This window comes from Melanotaenia boesemani, chromosome 4, assembly GCF_017639745.1.
Source record: "Melanotaenia boesemani isolate fMelBoe1 chromosome 4, fMelBoe1.pri, whole genome shotgun sequence".
NCBI lineage: Eukaryota > Metazoa > Chordata > Actinopteri > Atheriniformes > Melanotaeniidae > Melanotaenia > Melanotaenia boesemani.
The window spans coordinates 15816611-15834975 of NC_055685.1; the positions used below are offsets into that span (position 1 = coordinate 15816611).

The following is an 18365-nucleotide window of genomic DNA, read 5'->3' on the forward strand; positions in this document are numbered from 1 at the left end:
AACAAAACAGCTTCAAACGATGACATTGAAGCTCAGTGAAGCAAATCAAATGTCAAATTAAGTTAGTTTGCATTAGTTGCAACGGCATAATGCTCAATACATATTAATACATCAGCATTATTAATATTATTCATAATAATAATCACGAGAATAACAAGAACTCCATTTAACAACGTAAAGTTCTGAGTACTTTCGCAGTTCTCTAAAATATTGGAAAAACTGTTCGTAAAACAATTTGACAGTTTTGTTGAGAAACAGCTGCTGACTGGTAATAACAGATATCATTAGCTATGATTGATCTAGTAGAAGAAATAACTGAATGTATGGATACAAAGAGATATGCACTCGGAACATTTCTCTGAAGAAAGCATTTTATATTGATTAGAGATGGAGAAGTATGGCTTCTGAGGTATTGTTCTGGACTGGCTCAAGAGCCATTTATTTAACCGGCAACAATGTGTATAAATAAATAAGTATAAGAAATGTGGGATACCTCAAGGATTCATTTTTTTGTCCAAAAATAATGACATTTGCCAAGTATCAAATATATGAAAGTTTATGTTATTTGCAGATGACACAAATATTTTTTATTTAGGTGTGAAACTGCAACCGTTTTTGGAGGTGATCACAGATGAACTGAAAAAGTGGTTGGACATAAATAAATTGTCTTTAAATTTGAGTAAAACTAGTTTCATGTTATTTAAGAGTAATAAGAGAAATACTGAAATAAAATTAATAATTAATAATGTAAATATAGAAAGAGTAAATTAAATTAAATTCCTCTGTGTGATCTTGTACAATATCTTTTGGAAAGCACATTAATTATGCTGGGGGTAGTTGTCATGGAGCATTGCCTCCTGAGGAAAACAAGGCACATACTAAAGTCCTGAAAGCTCTATACTTTATATTGTACATTCATGTCACCATGCATGACTTACTGTGTAGAGGTGTGGAGAAATACATACAAAAAATAATATACAAACAATAGATTAGATGGATAAATAATGCAGGATGTAAAATTTCTAAACAGCACAAATAATTTTTAGAGCAAAATATAAATGACTTCCAACTAAAATCAAGGATTTGCTCTAATATAGAGAAGGGGGTATGCTTTACAAAGAGAAACTGAATTTAAAATGCATATTTCTTTTCTGTTTTCTTAACTTATTACCTTTACACGTCATCAACTGACTTTTTACTATTTTAATGGCATGTCTAGTGTGGTGTCTCTCCGTCTGAAACGACAATGCCGCTCTCCTGTCCGAGTCTAGTTGAAAAAGAAATTGTTGTTAAAATAAAAATGTAAACTGCAATTTTGTGCTCCTCTGCTTTATTTACACAACGCTAATGCAGTAAAGCTAGCTCATGCAATAGCCTTTACATTCACGTGTGTTTTTGTTGCAAAGGAAAAAAACAAACAAAAAAAAAACAAACAAACAAACAAACAAACAAACAAAAACAAAAAAAAAAGCCCGACATATAGCCTCTACTCGTCAGTGATTTATTCTTGTGTTATGCAGACGTGTGTGTGTGTGTGTGTGTGTTGGCAGTCGCATGTGACAGCAGGCTTACTCAGAGGAGGGCTGGTCTCCGTCGTCATCGCCGCTCATGTATAATCAATGAGGAGGCAGCGGCCTCGGAAAAACTGGCTGCTTCTGGTTTCCAGGCATAAATACAAAGCAGAGCCGGTCTGAGAGAAACGGCACAAAGAAAAGCGAGGAACTCTGAGGTTTCCGAAACCGAAGACCAAAAGAGTCAGGTAACCAGCTGCTCTACTTAGATCACATTTAACATAGTTATCGCTCACAAATGGGACGGTGATGGCGAGCGTGGTGATGGGAATCGGTAACCAGAAAAGGAACAGGCTGTGGTTACCAGTACCGCTGAAAAATACTGTCATAGCCGCTTGTTTATTGTCAGACCGCTACGTTACTCTGAGCGACCGCACACACATTATACCAGCTGTCAGCCAGGTGTTTGTGTGGATCAAACACGTAACACAAAGACAAGGTGTGTAAAAGCAGCTCAAAGCAGATGTTAGTCACACTGATGTGTCATTGTCTGTAGCCTGTGTAACGTGACAAACTAAACTGGCTTCAGCGGCTACATTAGATTTTCCTCCTCTTTTAACGTCCTAAGATGATTTTAGGCTTTGTTACGTGACTAGCACAGGTTGTCTTTCAGACTTTTTGTCAGAGTTTCTCAGTAAAGTGGTGTGCTTTGTTTCAAACTGCTGCCACTTTGGCATCACCGCTTATACGTGGCAGCCTTAACCACAGTTAAAGGCAGTTCCAGGCTGAATAAAGAAAAGATCAAACCGTCTGATTTCCTCTGTCTTTGTTCTTAAACTGTTTACTCTGGCTTCTTTTATTTGCTACTAAGCGTGTCTGCTTTTCATAATTCGTTTTTGTGATATTTCCATTTATACTATCACATAATTTTTAAGGTTTAACTTTAATTTTCATGTTATTTTTGTTACTATAAGTGAAAAACTGTAATGCTGAAGATATGTTATTTTCCTAGGGTAAAAAAAAAAAAAGAAGCTCAGCAAAGCTAAAGGTAGTTTAGAAAAATCCTTTATGGTGGTCTTTCTGATATTAGAGTACTCCTTTAAAATGTCATTTTCCCTACATCCTGACATCACTCCTTTAACCTTAATAAATAGAAAGTTATCAAATGGAAATAGTTGTGTATCTGTTCAGGTTGAATGGGGGCTTTTTACTTGTAAAGAGTTTGATCAAAATGACTTCTTGTTTTGCCGTCTCAGTGTTATTCTTGTCTTGTTTATTTTAGTTAATTATCACCATCAGTATTGGTGATCTGAGTGTCATCATCCTGTAATGTATTGACTATCAAGAGTCTGTAACCTGTGTGTATAGATGACTATAGACCACGACTGTTTCCCATGATTCTGTCCTTTTGTTCATCTGCATCTCAGGAACAACCAGTGTGGTACACTGTAGCACAGCTGTGAATTGCATGTGTGAGCATGCATGTGGTGCCTACACTCCATCGTCCCAGCTTGGAAAAATCAGAGCTTGGAGAGAAGTGAGGAATGTGTGGCCCTTGGCACAAATCCACACTGCTACATTTTAATGTTGGGATGTAGAAATGTGTGTTTCCAAGCACCTACTCACGTGGGACTGATGGAGGAAATGCAGATGTGAGTGTACACAGCTGGAAAGACCAGAGAAGGGAAAGCAATAAAGATGAGAGATGTGAGCTCAAACACAGTATTTAAGACATTCCTGCTGACGGCTGGCCCTGTTTTTGAGGAGTCCACTGGCGGACTCACTGTTCTGTAGATTGCCATTTCTAGGTCAGCGGTAGCCCCCTCCCTTCCTCCTTCCTTTCTCCACACTATTCCGTTAGCCGCCTGTCTACCCAAGGCCAGCCCATACATTAATCTGCGGTGGTAGTGTGAACCATGGAGCGGCGACATGTGGTGAGTGTATTAACCAGCCATGGAATTACAAACAACCAGGGAGGGATGCACAATCTGTCACACAGTCCAGCGTGTAAAGAGATAAAATATTGTTTGGGAAGGAGGTGTATTATTCATTTTAAAATGGCATTTATGGAATTAGAGAAATTTTTTAATGGAAATGTGGTTCCTTTCAGGTCGGAAAAAAACAAAAGATTACTCCTAATAAAAGTGGGAGTTTAAAATTTATCATTTTAGAGATTTCCCAAGAAGGGATTCAAGCATGTTTTAGATAAAATGGTTCATATTCAAGACATCTTTAGTAATTATCATGCGGAAATTGCTGATTTCCTGCATTACAGTATAGCAACAGAATAGCCTGGCATTCTGTCCTTTATCTGATAAAAAAAGGAAGCTTAAACCTGATTGGCCAACATGGGAGTAGGAGGATTCACATTTCAACTCCACATGTGGAAATAGTACATCACATATATGTTATAATGTATTTTCTCTGGATGAGGAGATGTCTCGTATTTAATGCTTGTCTGACAAGTGGTCATCCTCCGCACTCGTACACTATGTTAATGTTGATGTAGGTTGAGAAATATACGGGTATAAAAATACCACATACTGTAAAAATCACAAAGGGTGAGAAAGAGTATCCTAGAAGATAATTCATTTCTATTTGTTTTACGCAGAAAATTTGTAAGAAACATCACTGTGATACTGACAGTGATGCCTCATGGTTTATCTCTAGCTTGAATTACCTAATCACTGTCACACTCAATCCTAGGGTCAAATCGTGCATGTGTGTTTTTGTATTGCGGGAGGAAATCAGAATTCCCAAAGTGAACCCTTGTGTTTCCACAGGGAGAACATGCAGTTCCACAGAAAAAAAACACTAACCAAGATTTGAATCAGAAACCTCATTGCTGTGAGACGACAGTGCTAACCACCGCACAGCCCGCTGGTTCTTATCAATTTACATTTTTAAACTCACTTATCGCCTGTGTAAAAAAGTAAACAGATTAAACAGAAATTTTCATTAGCTTGAGCTGGAGTTGTTGAAACATAACATTCCCCTCTTCTATTATGGTTTAATGACATTTAAGTGGAGAATTATTGTCAGAAAATGTGTGACAAAAGGTCATGACAATGTTTGACCGAGCATAATTTGATAGGCATTCTTAATCCACTCTTTGTTAATCACATGACAGCATTTATTTGGGATGATCGCTATTATTTCTTTGTATAAAAACAGCTGGGTGACTGACAGAAAACCTTTTTTCTGCAATATTTAACACAGTTTAATAGCGATATCCTGCAGCGCTGTCATCTGCCAACTGTTTAATTCACTGTTGAATTTTGATTAGTATCAGTTTAGATCAAATTTAGCCTTAAAACCAAAAATCAAAACACCCCTTTGAGCTCAGTTTGCGTCAAATAAAACTTAGAAAAGGTGATTTGTTGGTTTCACCAAACTTTTTGTTCAACTGTCTTAAAATAAAAGGTTCAGTATTAGATGGCATATTTTGACAGATATAATTCAGTATACAGGAAACTATATTTAAGTAACTTTCTTTTATTTTTTAAAGTTTTTATTTATGTCCCATCTCATGTATGCTATATTTATGAAGCCTAAAAAGCAGAAATATAATTCTTGTTTAAACTCCACCCTTTATTTCCAACATAACAATGTTATTCTCAATAAGTTGTATATGTTTTGCTTAATTATTCTAAATATAATGAAATTTTATGCAAAATGGATGGAGAAAGATAGTATTTTTGAATGACATTTATCAGCTAAAAATTATCTGGGTGTGGCAGGAACCTTCAGCACTGCTCCCACATTGAACTTTGGAAACAGAAAGCAGCCTCAGTTATTAACGTCATATCTTTGCAATCTTATATCCATGAAATGTTATTTACACCAGGAGAAAGCTCTCCCTCATTCTAGAATAAATACAACTTATTTAGCGTATAACTGGTGCTAAGCTAATCTAGGTATACCCAAAATTAAAAGAGTGGGGATGACCGTGCCAGATCCACTTTAACAGATGCAGAAAAAATGGCCCAATAGTTCAAAAAGCACATTTTAAACAACTTTATTGACAGATAACTACACAAAGAACATAAGACAATTAATGAAACTTAAGACCACAGTCTAAAAAGAGATCCATTACAAATTTTACAATCATTGAAGGTGATTAGTTAACAATGTATTGTTTAAAAAAAACTACGTAATAACATACCACCACACCCTTTACTGTTCTTTGTGGTGTAAGAATGAGTCTATTCATGTTTATCTCACAACAGTTTCTACTTCAGATTCTGTGAATCCAGCTCATGGTTTCTGTTTACAAAGACTAATGTATAAAAAATACATAGTTTCAGAGACAGTGAGAAAAGTGGAAATGAAACGTTTCATACTGAGATGTAACTTGTGTGTGACCAAAACAGCAGCTTGAGTCTCAAACTCAGGAGTCTTTTTTGCTGATTGGTTCAATTGCTCATAATATAAACAGTTTATTAATCTAAATATACAATATAATACATTCTAAATATCAGCTGATCAGCTGTTTATGAATGAAATAATCAAATGAAAGGGATATGTTTGACGGTCAAATTCAGTGAAATGTGTCAACGCCTGCCAGATGGAAAAATTTTAAGGTATTGTTGAACAAAAGAGAAAAGAAAGTCAGGTAAACCTCAGGTTTTACACAGCAACAGTATAGTACGACATCATAAAAATCTTTTATGACACTTTCCCACAAATCGCCTGCCCCGATAATCTGTGAGGTGCCTGACCCACTTTCAAGATGAAGGTCGTGATGTAAGGTCACATGTTGGTGCCTGCAGATTAGAGGGTTTAACCCACATCTGTTGTAGAGGTCAGCTGTCAGATGAGACTTAGTTTTTAAACAGAAACTTCTATTTACAGTAAACTCTGTATGTCCTCAGTGTGCTGACATCTGGTTCTCACTTCACATAGGTTTTCTTGAAGTGTAGCCTTGTGGTTTCCTGTCTCACACGCTGTCAGCTCTTTGCTGGTCAAGTGATTTATCCATCTGCTTGTTAGCACTAACAACCTGCTTACAACTCAGTTTCTCAGATTCTTAAATTTAATGAAAATGAGTGAAGGATACTTTTTTTTGTCTGTGTGTTTTGTATGTATGCCACGTGTTTTTTCATTTGTGGAAAATGTGAAGATAAATGACGTCCTACAGGTTCACATAAGGAGGGTGGTTCATCATCAACTCAAGCACAAGTGTAATATTTATTAAAGTCTTTCTGCTCTGACCTGAAGCGGGCCGAAACTCAGTGTGTGTTCTCTGTGTAGTATAACATGTACTGTCCTCTCTCTGGTGTTGCTGTGGCAACAAAGCAGGGGTTTGGGGTATGTCTGTGCATGTAAACAGCAAAATTAGCTCTGAAGAGTTGACACTGACACATTTCATTTTTATCCAAATATGTTAATAATTTCCATGTTCTTACATAGTTTTTGGTTTCTTTTGTGTCACGTCTCACACACCTGACTTGTCAGGTATTTTAGCTTTCATGGCCATTCTCTCTCACAGCTGTTCTGCATTCACAGCAAGCATCCTTGTGCTGTAATAACAAGGCCACCTGTGTACTCGTTCTTCCTGTAATGTGTTTTCTTTGAGCAGTTTCATCGTAATTAAGGAGACTGTAATAAAAAAAAAGGACATCTTTTGTGTGTATAGTCTGTCCTCTGATGGAAATAACAGGGTTTTCCCAGGACCCTCTAATTTGGCCTCACGCTCAATAAACAGTGATACAGAGTGAGAAGACAGAACAGTGTAAACATGTAATGGAAAAAAAAAGACTCAAGTTAATAACAGTTATAAACACAGCTGTCAGTGTGGGTCATAGTAAGTGGAATGCTATTCGGCAAAATGTATCCGCTATAAAAGAGGCTTTTGTAATTGCCACTTCATTAGCAGCACAAGACAACTCTAAAGAAGCCAAACTATGTGAACGGAGTGTACACGTGCTTTTGTTGAAAAGCTGCAGGTTTTAAAGGATTATTTTGGCCAACTGTAACAAAATAACACAAAAAAGTGTATCAGTTTGGTCAGGTTTTAAAACATTTCCTCTACTTCACTATAAGGAAATTTAATTTGCTCACAGGATTGGAAAACAAAATAAACACACACAAAAAAACATTTAATGAAATTCAAGAGCAACATCTCATTTTAATTAATAGATGGTGTTTTTGTGGATAGACCACACCTCTTTCATACACTAGTTTACAAACTCAGTGTTTATTCTTATTTAGTTGGAGTGAAAACTGGTTGAGAAAATTGTTAAAGTCTTTGCAACAGAGCCTCTGAAGTCCTGATATTTTCATATTACTTAAAACCTATGTACATATGATCAGTACTGTATTGTGTATAAAGTTTTTATCTTGTGTATACTGCATTGTGTGCTCAAGATAGTGACTTTGAAAAGTATTTTCAATACAGGTTTTCAGTGTTCATACTATCCTTTATACCAAGGGTTCATAATGTACATGATTGAACAAACCCCAGATGGCATCAATAGGGAGAAACAAAGTGTAGATTTTACTCAACTACCTTTCACAAACTGACCCACTCACATTATTTTTTGGATATATGTGGTATTATGTTTTTTAATTTGGGTTGTATTTTTGATTTGTCTGCAGACCCCACCGAAGAAGAGCTTGGACGGCATGCAAAGTTGTGAAATTTCCTCAGACAGCACTGATGATCCTCTTAGTAGTGGCCTTCGCACTCATCGGCAGCCTCGAATAGTAGTGATTGGTGCCGGCTTGGCTGGCCTTGCTGCAACTAAGTACCTACTGAAAAACGGCTTCACGGATGTCACTGTCCTAGAGGCGTCTGACCACATCGGGGGGAGAGTTCAGAGTGTTCAGCACGGTGAGAGGATGTGTCCCATTGCGACTGTTTTCACCTTATGTTCAACACAGTGGTGCTTCCAAGTTATCATTATGCAAGTGAAAGCAAGTGAGAGGGGCTGCAAAGGAGGAACTTTTCCCTAAATAAACCAAAACAAAACTGTTCATGTAATACCAACAAACTGATTAAGACAAGAGAACAGTTTAAACTTTGGATTGGAGGATCAATTCAAAGCATTATGCAACTGCTGACATAGGAACAAACAAAAACTTATTTCATTATTCTGAGCAGTATTTTCTAACGTGTAGTAGACGTACAATAGAAAAAAATGAACTGCGATTGACCCGTACTTTCATACTAATTTACAAAGCTGCCCAAACAGTTAGTTATGGTTATCCACACCATGGGGAATATTTCCTTCACCTAATACCAAGAGGAAATAATAAAATGTTTTTTTATTTAATGTTCTTTGTAATGCTGGCAGATTTTAGACGAATTATTTCGAGTGACAAGAATAAACAAGCAGAGAAAAGCATCAGAGGTCAAAGAGGTCATGTATGAAAACACTCATAGTGCACATGATGAGTAAACATGATAAAGATGCTAAAGATTGTCATAGAATGATTATCAGTTTTGTCTTTTAAAAAAAGGAAAGGAAAAAAAAACCAGAGCCATGGTATATTCCTAAATATAAAATCATATATTCATAGTATTCTAATGGGCCTTAACATTTCCAGTACATTAACTGAGTTGACCTTCTTGAACTATCCAATTATCTAAAAGGAGAGATTTTGCTGAAGCCAATCAGACTTCATATAGAGTGCTGTGTCACTCAAAGACATACACCGCAAGGGATTTTGAGAGAGATTTGTGTACATTTGTGTGTCTGTAGGTAGGGCAACTTTGGAGCTTGGAGCTACCTGGATCCATGGTGCCAATGGGAACCCTGTGTACCACCTGGCAGAGGAAAATGGGCTGCTGGAACACACCACAGACGGAGAAAGGAGTGTGGGACGCATCAGCCTGTACACCAAAAATGGTGTGGCTCACTACCAGACCAATGCTGGCAAAAGGATCCCCAAGGACCTGGTGGAGGAGTTCAGTGATCTGTACAATGAGGTGAAACATGTGCTCACTGACACAGATTAGTGAACCTGTAAATTCTACATTTACTCTCAAAAATAGTGCTATGCATGACCACAGTGCTCAGCTTGCATAACGACATATGTCAACTCAGTTATGTTATATACAGTAACCGAGCATATATGTAAGCAGTAACTAAGTTGTATAAAGTTTCTGGTTAGTCATAAACACGATGATTGTGCTTAAATTGTAGCGAGAAAATTTACTAGAGATGCTAGATGTGTGAATTTGGAAAAAGCCATAAAAACCTCATTGATGCAGTTCTGTCACATAAGCTGAGTTTTTCTTTCTTGAAACTATTTGGAAAAAATCAAATGGAAATGCATGGTTTAAGACACAGACTGGTGTTCCACTGTCATTTTTAGATAATCATGTTTGGATATTCGAAGATTTAAGTGAAACAAGTGGCACAATTTCAACAAGCAAAATTATCTTCCATTCATAGAAGTGTTCCTTATGTTTGCTTTAATAATTTACTTAATGTCATTTGTGAAAAGGCCATTATAGATAAGCTATCACACGCACAAAAAACATTTAGAATTAATGACTGTACAACTGTTCTTCCTACATCCAGGTTGTGACCTGTGTTCGTGAACTTGCTTTCTCAAGTGTAGTTGCTTATTTGGGCACGCTCTGCGCCTTTTATGAAGTCCTCCCATTTCTCTTCTAGCTTTCCACATTAAAGCAAAAAACAGGAACAGTCCACAACCCCATTTCCTGGGTTACAGCACCTGAGCTGGCGACCAGCCACCCACACACATGTACAGCTACACCTGACAGAGCAAAGACTGACATAGCCTGAGAGTAAGCAGGGAAAATATGGGGGAAAAAAACACATATAATAAGGAATGGGAGGATGCATTGGAGGACTGGATTCAAGCTCAGGTGGAACTTTGTAATATGTGCTCACCATGCAGATTTAAATGCACCATGCTGGCACAGCATAGGAGAAGAAGATGAAAAATGTTTGCCTTCTTTAGTCTCTGGGAGGACTTGTGTGGTTCTTGGTTGCTCTAACAGTAGTTGAAAACTTCAGTTGTAGAAAAAAAACTAAATGCAAAGAAGACAGACCTTTTAATTTACAAAGACCACCCCTGTCTGAGACCTCTCGGTTTAGATTAGATTCCCTTGTTGGGGAAAAAGACAGGGACTGTTCGACAGAAGCTGGTCAAGAATATTAACAGAAAGGATTTTCCTCCCAAAAAAAGCAGCACAGTAAGTTTCAGTGAAAAGTTGTCAATCCGACATTGAGTTCTGCATTTCCGTGTTGCTGTCAAGCTTAACATGGCACAAGTCGTGTTTATTATGCTAGGTAATGTTAATGGACTAAGACACACGAAACTGAAAATGAGAGAAAATGACTAATTTGGGAGATATTGTGAAACGTTACTAAGCGTAGACCTGCCATGCAAGGAAAAAACACTTGGTTTTTAGTTCTAACCTCAGATGGTTGTAAAAGCGTGAAATCTGCGCAATATGTTTTATTGTTTGAACGTGAAACATAAAATGTATTTGTGTGTTCGTCTTTGAATGAAGAAACTGCGCATACAGTAGATCACAAAACTGTCTAATTTACAAAACCTGATTAAGTTGTACTTCATGCTGGGCTGAGACATGGAGAGGTTCTGCTGTTACTGTGGACGGCGCGTTGATAATGGTAACTTTACTCTCCCTGCGGTTCTTTATTTAATTTTATTGTAGATTTTAGAAAACAGCTATTAATTGGTGTAACTGCTGGTAGATGTTAATCAAGAGCAACACACATGGATGCACCGTTTTACTGTGCTAACACTAACACAAAAAACAAAATAACTTCAAGATTAGGAGATAACATACCTTCATCAGTAACTGTGGGCCACTGTCTGATGTTAGTCTAGATACATCTGCTGTCAGTGTCATCAGGAGGTTACCACAGCAAAAATGGCGCTGCACACAAAACCTGACAGACATTCTTTCACCATTTCATCTTTCATGTCTTTGTTTTTCCTTCTCTTTATTGAGGCACTTTGTTAGTTGGTGCTGGTACCATTTGGTTTAATTCTGATGTCGTCTCTCATCAAAAACTTAGTTTATCACAGAAAATGCTTCCTCCTCCTTCATCCTGATTACCATTTTGCATTTTGCCCTTCTTTAGGTGTACGAGCTGACTCAGGAGTTCTTCCAGAACGGGAAGCCAGTTTGCGCCGAGAGCCAGAACAGTGTTGGCGTTTTTACACGAGATGTGGTGCGCAAGAAGATCATGTTGGATCCCGATGATCATGAGAGCACCAAGAAGCTCAAACTGTCAATGCTTCAACAGTATCTCAAGGTGTGTGTTCTCCATATCCATGTCTATGAATGTCTAGTGTCTTATGAATCATGTGGAAAGTAAATTTCAATGCAATTTTACTATGAATGAATGTGTGTCATGGAACAATAGAAGTGCTGTTAAGAGTGTGTGCATGAATGTGTTAGGGCACTTTGAGTGGTCAGCCTGACTAGAAAAATCCTATATAAGTACAGTCCATTTACCATTTACCCACACATGAAACACAGCATGTGAATTGAACACGGTAACTAGTGAAATGGTACATTTGTAATATTGAAGCAGAAGCAGTAGCATATGTCAGATGTCCTCTAGATTAAACATTCATGTGTTTCCTGCATGTTGAGATCAGTTCAGTCCGTCTGGTTTGTTTAGGGCTGCAGCTGTATAAAAAGTCAGCAGACATAGCATAAAGATTTTTATTGCTATGGAAAGCTGATGCGGATTGCCTGGAGGGGAGGGGCGTGTTTGCAAAAGTGATACAGTCATTTGCTTTAGGGTAACAGCAGTTACATTACAGGTAATGTGACAGCAGACATTGGTTTGAAATGAAAACGACCTGACTCTTGTGTTGACATGGTCTTATGTTTCAGGTGGAGAGTTGCGAAAGCAGCTCTCCCAGCATGGATGAGGTATCTTTGAGTGAGTTTGGTGAGTGGACGGAGATCCCCGGTGCACATTATGTCATTCCTGAAGGTTTTATGAAGATTGTGGAGCTCTTAGCCCAGGACATCCCATCTCACACCATTTGCCTCGGCAAGCCAGTCCGCTGTATCCACTGGAACTACTCAGCCCAGCATCGAGAGGTCATTGCCAAGAGCAGCAACACCAATCAGGACAACAACCACAACGACAACAACCACGGCTGCCAACCTCACGAAGACCCTCTCATCCTGGGTCAGCCCATTTGCGTGGAGTGCAAAGACGAGGAGTGGATCACGGCTGACCACGTGATTGTGACAACTTCCCTGGGTGTGCTGAAGCAGAACCACGAGGCCATGTTCTCCCCACCTCTTCCTGAGGATAAGGTGTTCGCCATCGAGAAGCTTGGCATAAGTACCACCGACAAGATATTCTTAGAGTTTGAGGAGCCCTTTTGGAGCCCGGAGTGCAACAGCATCCAGTTCGTGTGGGAGGATGAGGCTCAACTTGAACAGCTAGCATATCCCGAAGACCTGTGGTACAAGAAAATCTGTAGCTTCGACGTCCTCTACCCCCCTGAACGTTACGGCTACATGCTGAGTGGCTGGATCTGTGGGCAGGAGGCGCTGTACATGGAGCGCTGTGATGACGAAACAGTGGCTGAGACCTGCACTGAGCTGTTGAGGCGCTTTACAGGTCAGAGCATGAACATGTATGCAAACGGGCCTGGGCACAGACAGTTGTGCTCAAATAGATTTTAGGACATCAAACTACTCTCTTGTGAACCTCTTTCAGTTAAACTAAAAAGAACCTTGGATGGTTCAGAATGAGCTTGTCTGCCCAGTGACTCATAGGAAGCATGGCTGAGTCATTATTTTACACAGGAAGGCAAGGACATAAACTTGAGATATGATGTAAGCAGCTTTCCCAGTTAAAAAAAAATGTATAGGCACATATAATACATACAGTTGACTCAGGTGTCTATTTGTTTTCAGTGAACAGCAGCTAACTGATCTGCTGTCACCACCACCAAAACAACACAGAGCAGAAGTATTGATTAGTGTTAGATAAGGCCTTTTACTGTAAGTGGTTTTACAGTACCTTGATCAGCCCTGTTTTTTTTTTTTCTTTTTTGTGACGCAAGCACACATAAATGAAATGAATTCTGTTTTCCCTGAAGTTGATTCAGTGCCACTAGTTATATAAGGTACGTCACTTTTTGTCTAAGAGAAAATAATTAACAGCTTCATGGTGATTGTAATGTAAAATGGAAACTATTCTGTGGGCTGATGCATTGTTCACCATTTGGCTAAAGATCAGGAAGGAAGTGCTGAGAGAAAAAGTTGGGTGGGTCCCTTAGAAATAGGTCAAAGTGTGAGCATGTGGACAGCAACTGTCACTTCACGGTGAAGTCTGAGGACTTCCTATATATATATATATACACAGGATGTGTATTACACTGTGAAACACAGGCATGGCCTTTATTTAGGTCAGTGAAGTTTAATCCCTTCAGCTGTTGCTTAATTACATATAGTCTCGCCTGTGCCTCTCTGGGCACAAACGTGACAAGTAAATGGCTTGAATTCATGGCTGCCACATACTCTGTTTAAACAGCTTTGACTCTAATGTAATGGCATTTTAGTCTGAACCAATGCTGCATTCCTAAGTAGGTCAATATCCAACATCATCCATTGTTTTAGTCTGGAATGCCTCAGAATATCTTAACTAGTCACTGAGTTGCCATAAAATCTCCATTAGTCACCAAAAGAATCTTTACATTGACTTACATGAAGTGATCTCCATTTTGTTTATCTAGCGCCACCACATGGTCAGTGTTTGCTTTGCAAATGGTACATTTTTAGCCAAACCGTTGTCTTTTACCAATCCCAACCAAATAGTTTTGGTGTTGGAAACACAGTAAATGTAAGAGAAAAACCAGTTCTCCCAGATTGATCTCAATTTGAGGTCTCATGGTAAAATCCTGCGACTTAATCCACCAGCACTCCTCCAACACCTTTTGCTTGTTCACAAGAAAATACTTCAGAATAACTTCTTCTGCCAACAGTGCTTTTTATTATATATACTAGAGTTAAAACATTTTAGCATGCTAACACACCTGCTCATCAGCAGCATCCTAGCATCGCCATTGTGAAGTTAGCAGTCCCTCAAAGTGTTTCTACTGTGGCTGTAGAAAGTTTTCTTTACACATCACAGAATCAATTACTATATTTAAATTATGTACAAACTCTGAGTAGTATCCATTTTGACTCCTCTCTCCCTTCGTCTTTCTTTAGGGAACCCTGACATTCCAAAGCCCCGGCGTATCCTGCGCTCGTCATGGGGCAGCAACCCATACATCCGAGGCTCCTATTCCTTCACCAGGGTCGGGTCTAGTGGTGCGGACTGTGAGAGGCTGGCCATGCCGCTGCCTTATGCCAACAGCACCAAGGCTCCAGTAAGTAATGTTTGACAGTGTTCAGTTCAGTTTATACATGAGAATGAACCCACTGAGACAATTTATCTTGTTTTGATCTATCAGACTCTGTCCTTGCAAATACAACTAAGTGAAAGTCATTTAATGAAAGTATTGTGACTATCTTGTATGGGTTCTTTACCTTCTCATGGGTGTAGAAATGAGGGACTGTAGCTCTGCAAATGTATTTAATGTCAGTACATTAGTTTGTTTACTTCCCCTGCCTGCACTAAGTGATACAGTGTCATCTCAGCTCACGCAGAGCCAATACAGCTGGACTCAAGAGGATTGTGAATGCTGATTGCAGGCCAGGAGTCTGGACCTTGAAATCTGATGCATTCTGGGTGAAGGGGAGAAGCGGCTGGATCTGTGTTTGATAGTGGGGGGTGGGGGATTCTTTATGCATTCTTGACACTGCTGAAGGAACGGCATGACCCCTCTCCTGAGAGTCCTTCAACCCTGTCAAACTAAAAATCACACTTGAGCCCTCAGGAAAGTTTCTGCTGCCTCCTACATGTGAAGCGCTAACGAGGGAGGCAGAAATAGAAAACTGCTGCAGGGAGAGGCCATAAACAAAATAATAAGATGATATTGACACATCTTGTTCTGAATCTGTTTTTTTTTTTTTTTCTTCTCCTGCATCTTTTCCCTTGTCTGCTCTCCTCCTTTCTCGCTCTTTACTCAGCCCCTGCAGGTCCTGTTTGCTGGAGAAGCCACCCACAGAAAATACTATTCTACCACACATGGTGCTTTGCTGTCAGGGCAGCGAGAGGCCACTCGCCTGATAGAGATGTACCAGGACTTGCACACGGTGGAAACCACAAAGCCTAACATATAACATTAAAATGAACCTTTAACTAGTGAAAGAATACAAAATGTTGAGTTACAGCTTTTTATCATTCTGATTAAGTTATACTTAAAGCATAGCTCGGGCATTAAACACACCGAGAACAAATGAGTATTGTTTCTATCGTACTGTAGATTTGAATTATGCTCAGTTTTGTTTAAGATGTACTGTTTAAAAGTTGCCAATGGTGCTGTCATCTCCTGTCTTTGCCATTCTGTCATGTTTTGTTTTTTTAATCAGTTTTAACATTTATAACAACAGCACCTGTAATTTACCTTGTTTTTGTAAGTGCCTTCTGTACGTATGTGCTGTTATTTCAGAAATAATGAAAATACTAAAGAAAAATTGAGAAAAAGTTTAACTAAATTAAAAAGTTCTATGATCATCCAACCATTTCATATTCCTTAATTTTTTAAAGACACACTTAATAGCCTAGATAGCTCATCTTTAACCACTTCTCTCCACAAGAATATCTTCTTGAAAAAGTGCCATCACAAGCAAGAGCTTTTTCCTTCCTATCCTCATTTTGGTATCTGTTTAAATCTTTCAGAGAAAGCAGAAAGTGAGCACATTTGGAAGAAAAAGGAAAGGCTCCAAAGCTGTTCTGTACAAAGCCATGCCAAAGTGACACATGGTGTTAGAACAAACCTCAGCTTCTGTCAGACAACACTGTCAATTCCATTCATCTGTCACTAACATCATCTGAGATTAACAGTGTTTGTAAGAAGACTGCAGGCAGCCATTACTAGCTAGCTGGTATATATATATATATATATATATATATATATATATATATATATATATATATATGAGTAAATGTGCCCTCTATTACAAATACACTATCAGGATCCAGATGACTCACACAAGCAGACTATATTCAATCAGCCACTTAACTGGGTACACCTGTTCAATCAGAATGGAGAAAAAAAGGATTTAAGTGACTTTTTCAGAAATTGCTCTACTGAATTTTCATGTACAACCATTTTTTATAGAAACTGGTCTGAAAAAAAGAAAAAAATCCAGTGAGCAGCAGTTTTCTGGATGAAAATGTCTTGTTGATGTCAGAGGAAAATGGGCAGCATCATATTATTTCTATATGACGTTGTTCTGCTCTCCCATGCCACCCTGTAAAATCCTCTGGCCAATTGTTAGCTAGTTCAGATGAGATTTTCTAGATGCGCCCATTGAAGAAGAGACTCAGCCCTGGAAAGGCTCATTTATGGGGTTTCCTGTGCCATCCCAGTTTGACTTTGCCGGTGTTGTAGTTTGACTTATCTGCATTGATGAAGTATTACTCTCATGTAACACAAGTGTGGCGTGCGTTGGACTCTGTTTTGCTACAATGCCATCAACTCAGGATATCACTTATAGAGAAAAAATATATTTTGTATGGTGGTGGTAAAATTGTTCCAACAGCCTGTTTCTTTTAAAAATCTATTTATGTTAATACTACACTAGTGACACGCTTACAGAGGATAAGGAAAACGACTGTATGCATAAAAAGCATAATTCAAGAAAGGAAGACAAGGCCAGTCATGTCACAAATAAGAGAAATAATATGACAGCAAACATTATCCCTCAAAGGTGTGTTTAAATGTGTGATGCTAGAATCTAAATAATCTCAGATTAGAAAGTTTTTTTTTTGGTGACATTTATCTTGATCAGAATGAAGTGATTATACTTCAGCAGCTACAACGTCTCTGGGAATTAATCTTTGGGAAGAGATTTTGGTGTCTGTGTTTCTTAAAGCTGTAAAATATCAAAGTCACAGTTTGATATAATCAGGGAAACACTCTATGGAGGTAGAAATGTCTCTGTACTCACCGCTGTCATTCTTCTTTGCAGTGACAGAACTCCACACTCTGGAGCAGAGGTGCAATCAACCACAAGTGAAAACACCTGAGTGATTTCCCAGACTGATCCTCAGTATTATCAGACACACATGGGATCAATACATAAACTGAGATATCTAACTAAACTCACTTCATCTATATTAAACCTGAGCTCTACTCCTGATTTTCTCTAAATCTTGTAAGGTTGGCACATTACAGACCAGAGTTATGGATCATTTTTAAGGGTGTGAAAGAACAACCCATATGGTTGTTTTGATTGTAGGACTTGGCACAGATCTATCGTCTTTCTGTAGACTCTTGCTGCACCACTTTTATCAGGTGTGGTATGATTAAATAAGAGCTTCATTCCCTTCTGATTGCTCAAAGGGTAAAATACAAAGAGGTCAGACCACCCATGATCTCGCCTTATAGCCAGTAAGAACTCACTTCACATTTCATGGTAGATTAACAAAGATTTATTGCGACATGGGTTTGCAGAATTTCCTTCAGTGTTCTGGGTTAGGAAATCCCCACTGCTGCAGGTTGTTCAGACCAGGAAATAAGTTACAGTAAAATAAGTTGTTAAAAGTGTAAATTGTTTTGGTATAGAAGAAGATAAATAAAAAGATGTTTGTGAACAATGGGAAAAACTCTGCTGCTATATTACAGCCCTATTCAGGTAGTTTTCTATACATTATTTACTGATATAGCAGTAATAAGCATTTTTTTTAATAAATTAAAACATCTCCCTCAAACTTTTGCTGACAATGTGACTGTACAAATTATATATTAAAACAT

General features: G+C 38.4%; 2 protein-coding genes across 3 annotated transcripts in view; one reads left to right on the forward strand and one right to left on the reverse strand.

The window, feature by feature from the left end:
* The window catches only part of rnf24 (ring finger protein 24), a 66060-nt gene extending 48179 nt beyond the window's left edge, over positions 1–17881 (reverse strand). The window contains exon 1 of the mRNA XM_041982278.1: positions 17560–17881. The gene's annotated coding sequence lies outside the window, so the exon portion shown is untranslated. The remainder of the gene's footprint in view (positions 1–17559) is intronic.
* On the forward strand, positions 1612–16125 carry smox (spermine oxidase). 2 transcript variants are annotated; one of them, XM_041982273.1, is made up of 7 exons: positions 1612–1759; positions 8112–8346; positions 9218–9444; positions 11603–11776; positions 12367–13111; positions 14710–14870; positions 15574–16125. In XM_041982273.1, exons 2-7 carry the CDS (start codon positions 8139–8141, stop codon positions 15724–15726), a joined length of 1668 nt encoding a protein of 555 aa, XP_041838207.1. In that variant the 5' UTR covers positions 1612–1759; positions 8112–8138; the 3' UTR covers positions 15727–16125. The 2 variants fall into 2 exon arrangements, with proteins under 2 accessions (XP_041838207.1, XP_041838208.1); XM_041982274.1 differs by having other exon boundaries at positions 1633–1754.
* Positions 17882–18365: the final 484 nt, after the last annotated feature.

Excerpts from the sequence above, each read along its gene's own strand:
- smox (XM_041982273.1), top strand. The coding sequence starts at position 8,139 with ATGCAAAGTTGTGAAATTTCCTCAGACAGCACTGATGATCCTCTTAGT. Across the intron at positions 9,445-11,602 it reads TCAGTGATCTGTACAATGAG|GTGTACGAGCTGACTCAGGA; the intron begins GTGAAACATGTG and ends GCCCTTCTTTAG. Across the intron at positions 11,777-12,366 it reads TGCTTCAACAGTATCTCAAG|GTGGAGAGTTGCGAAAGCAG; the intron begins GTGTGTGTTCTC and ends CTTATGTTTCAG.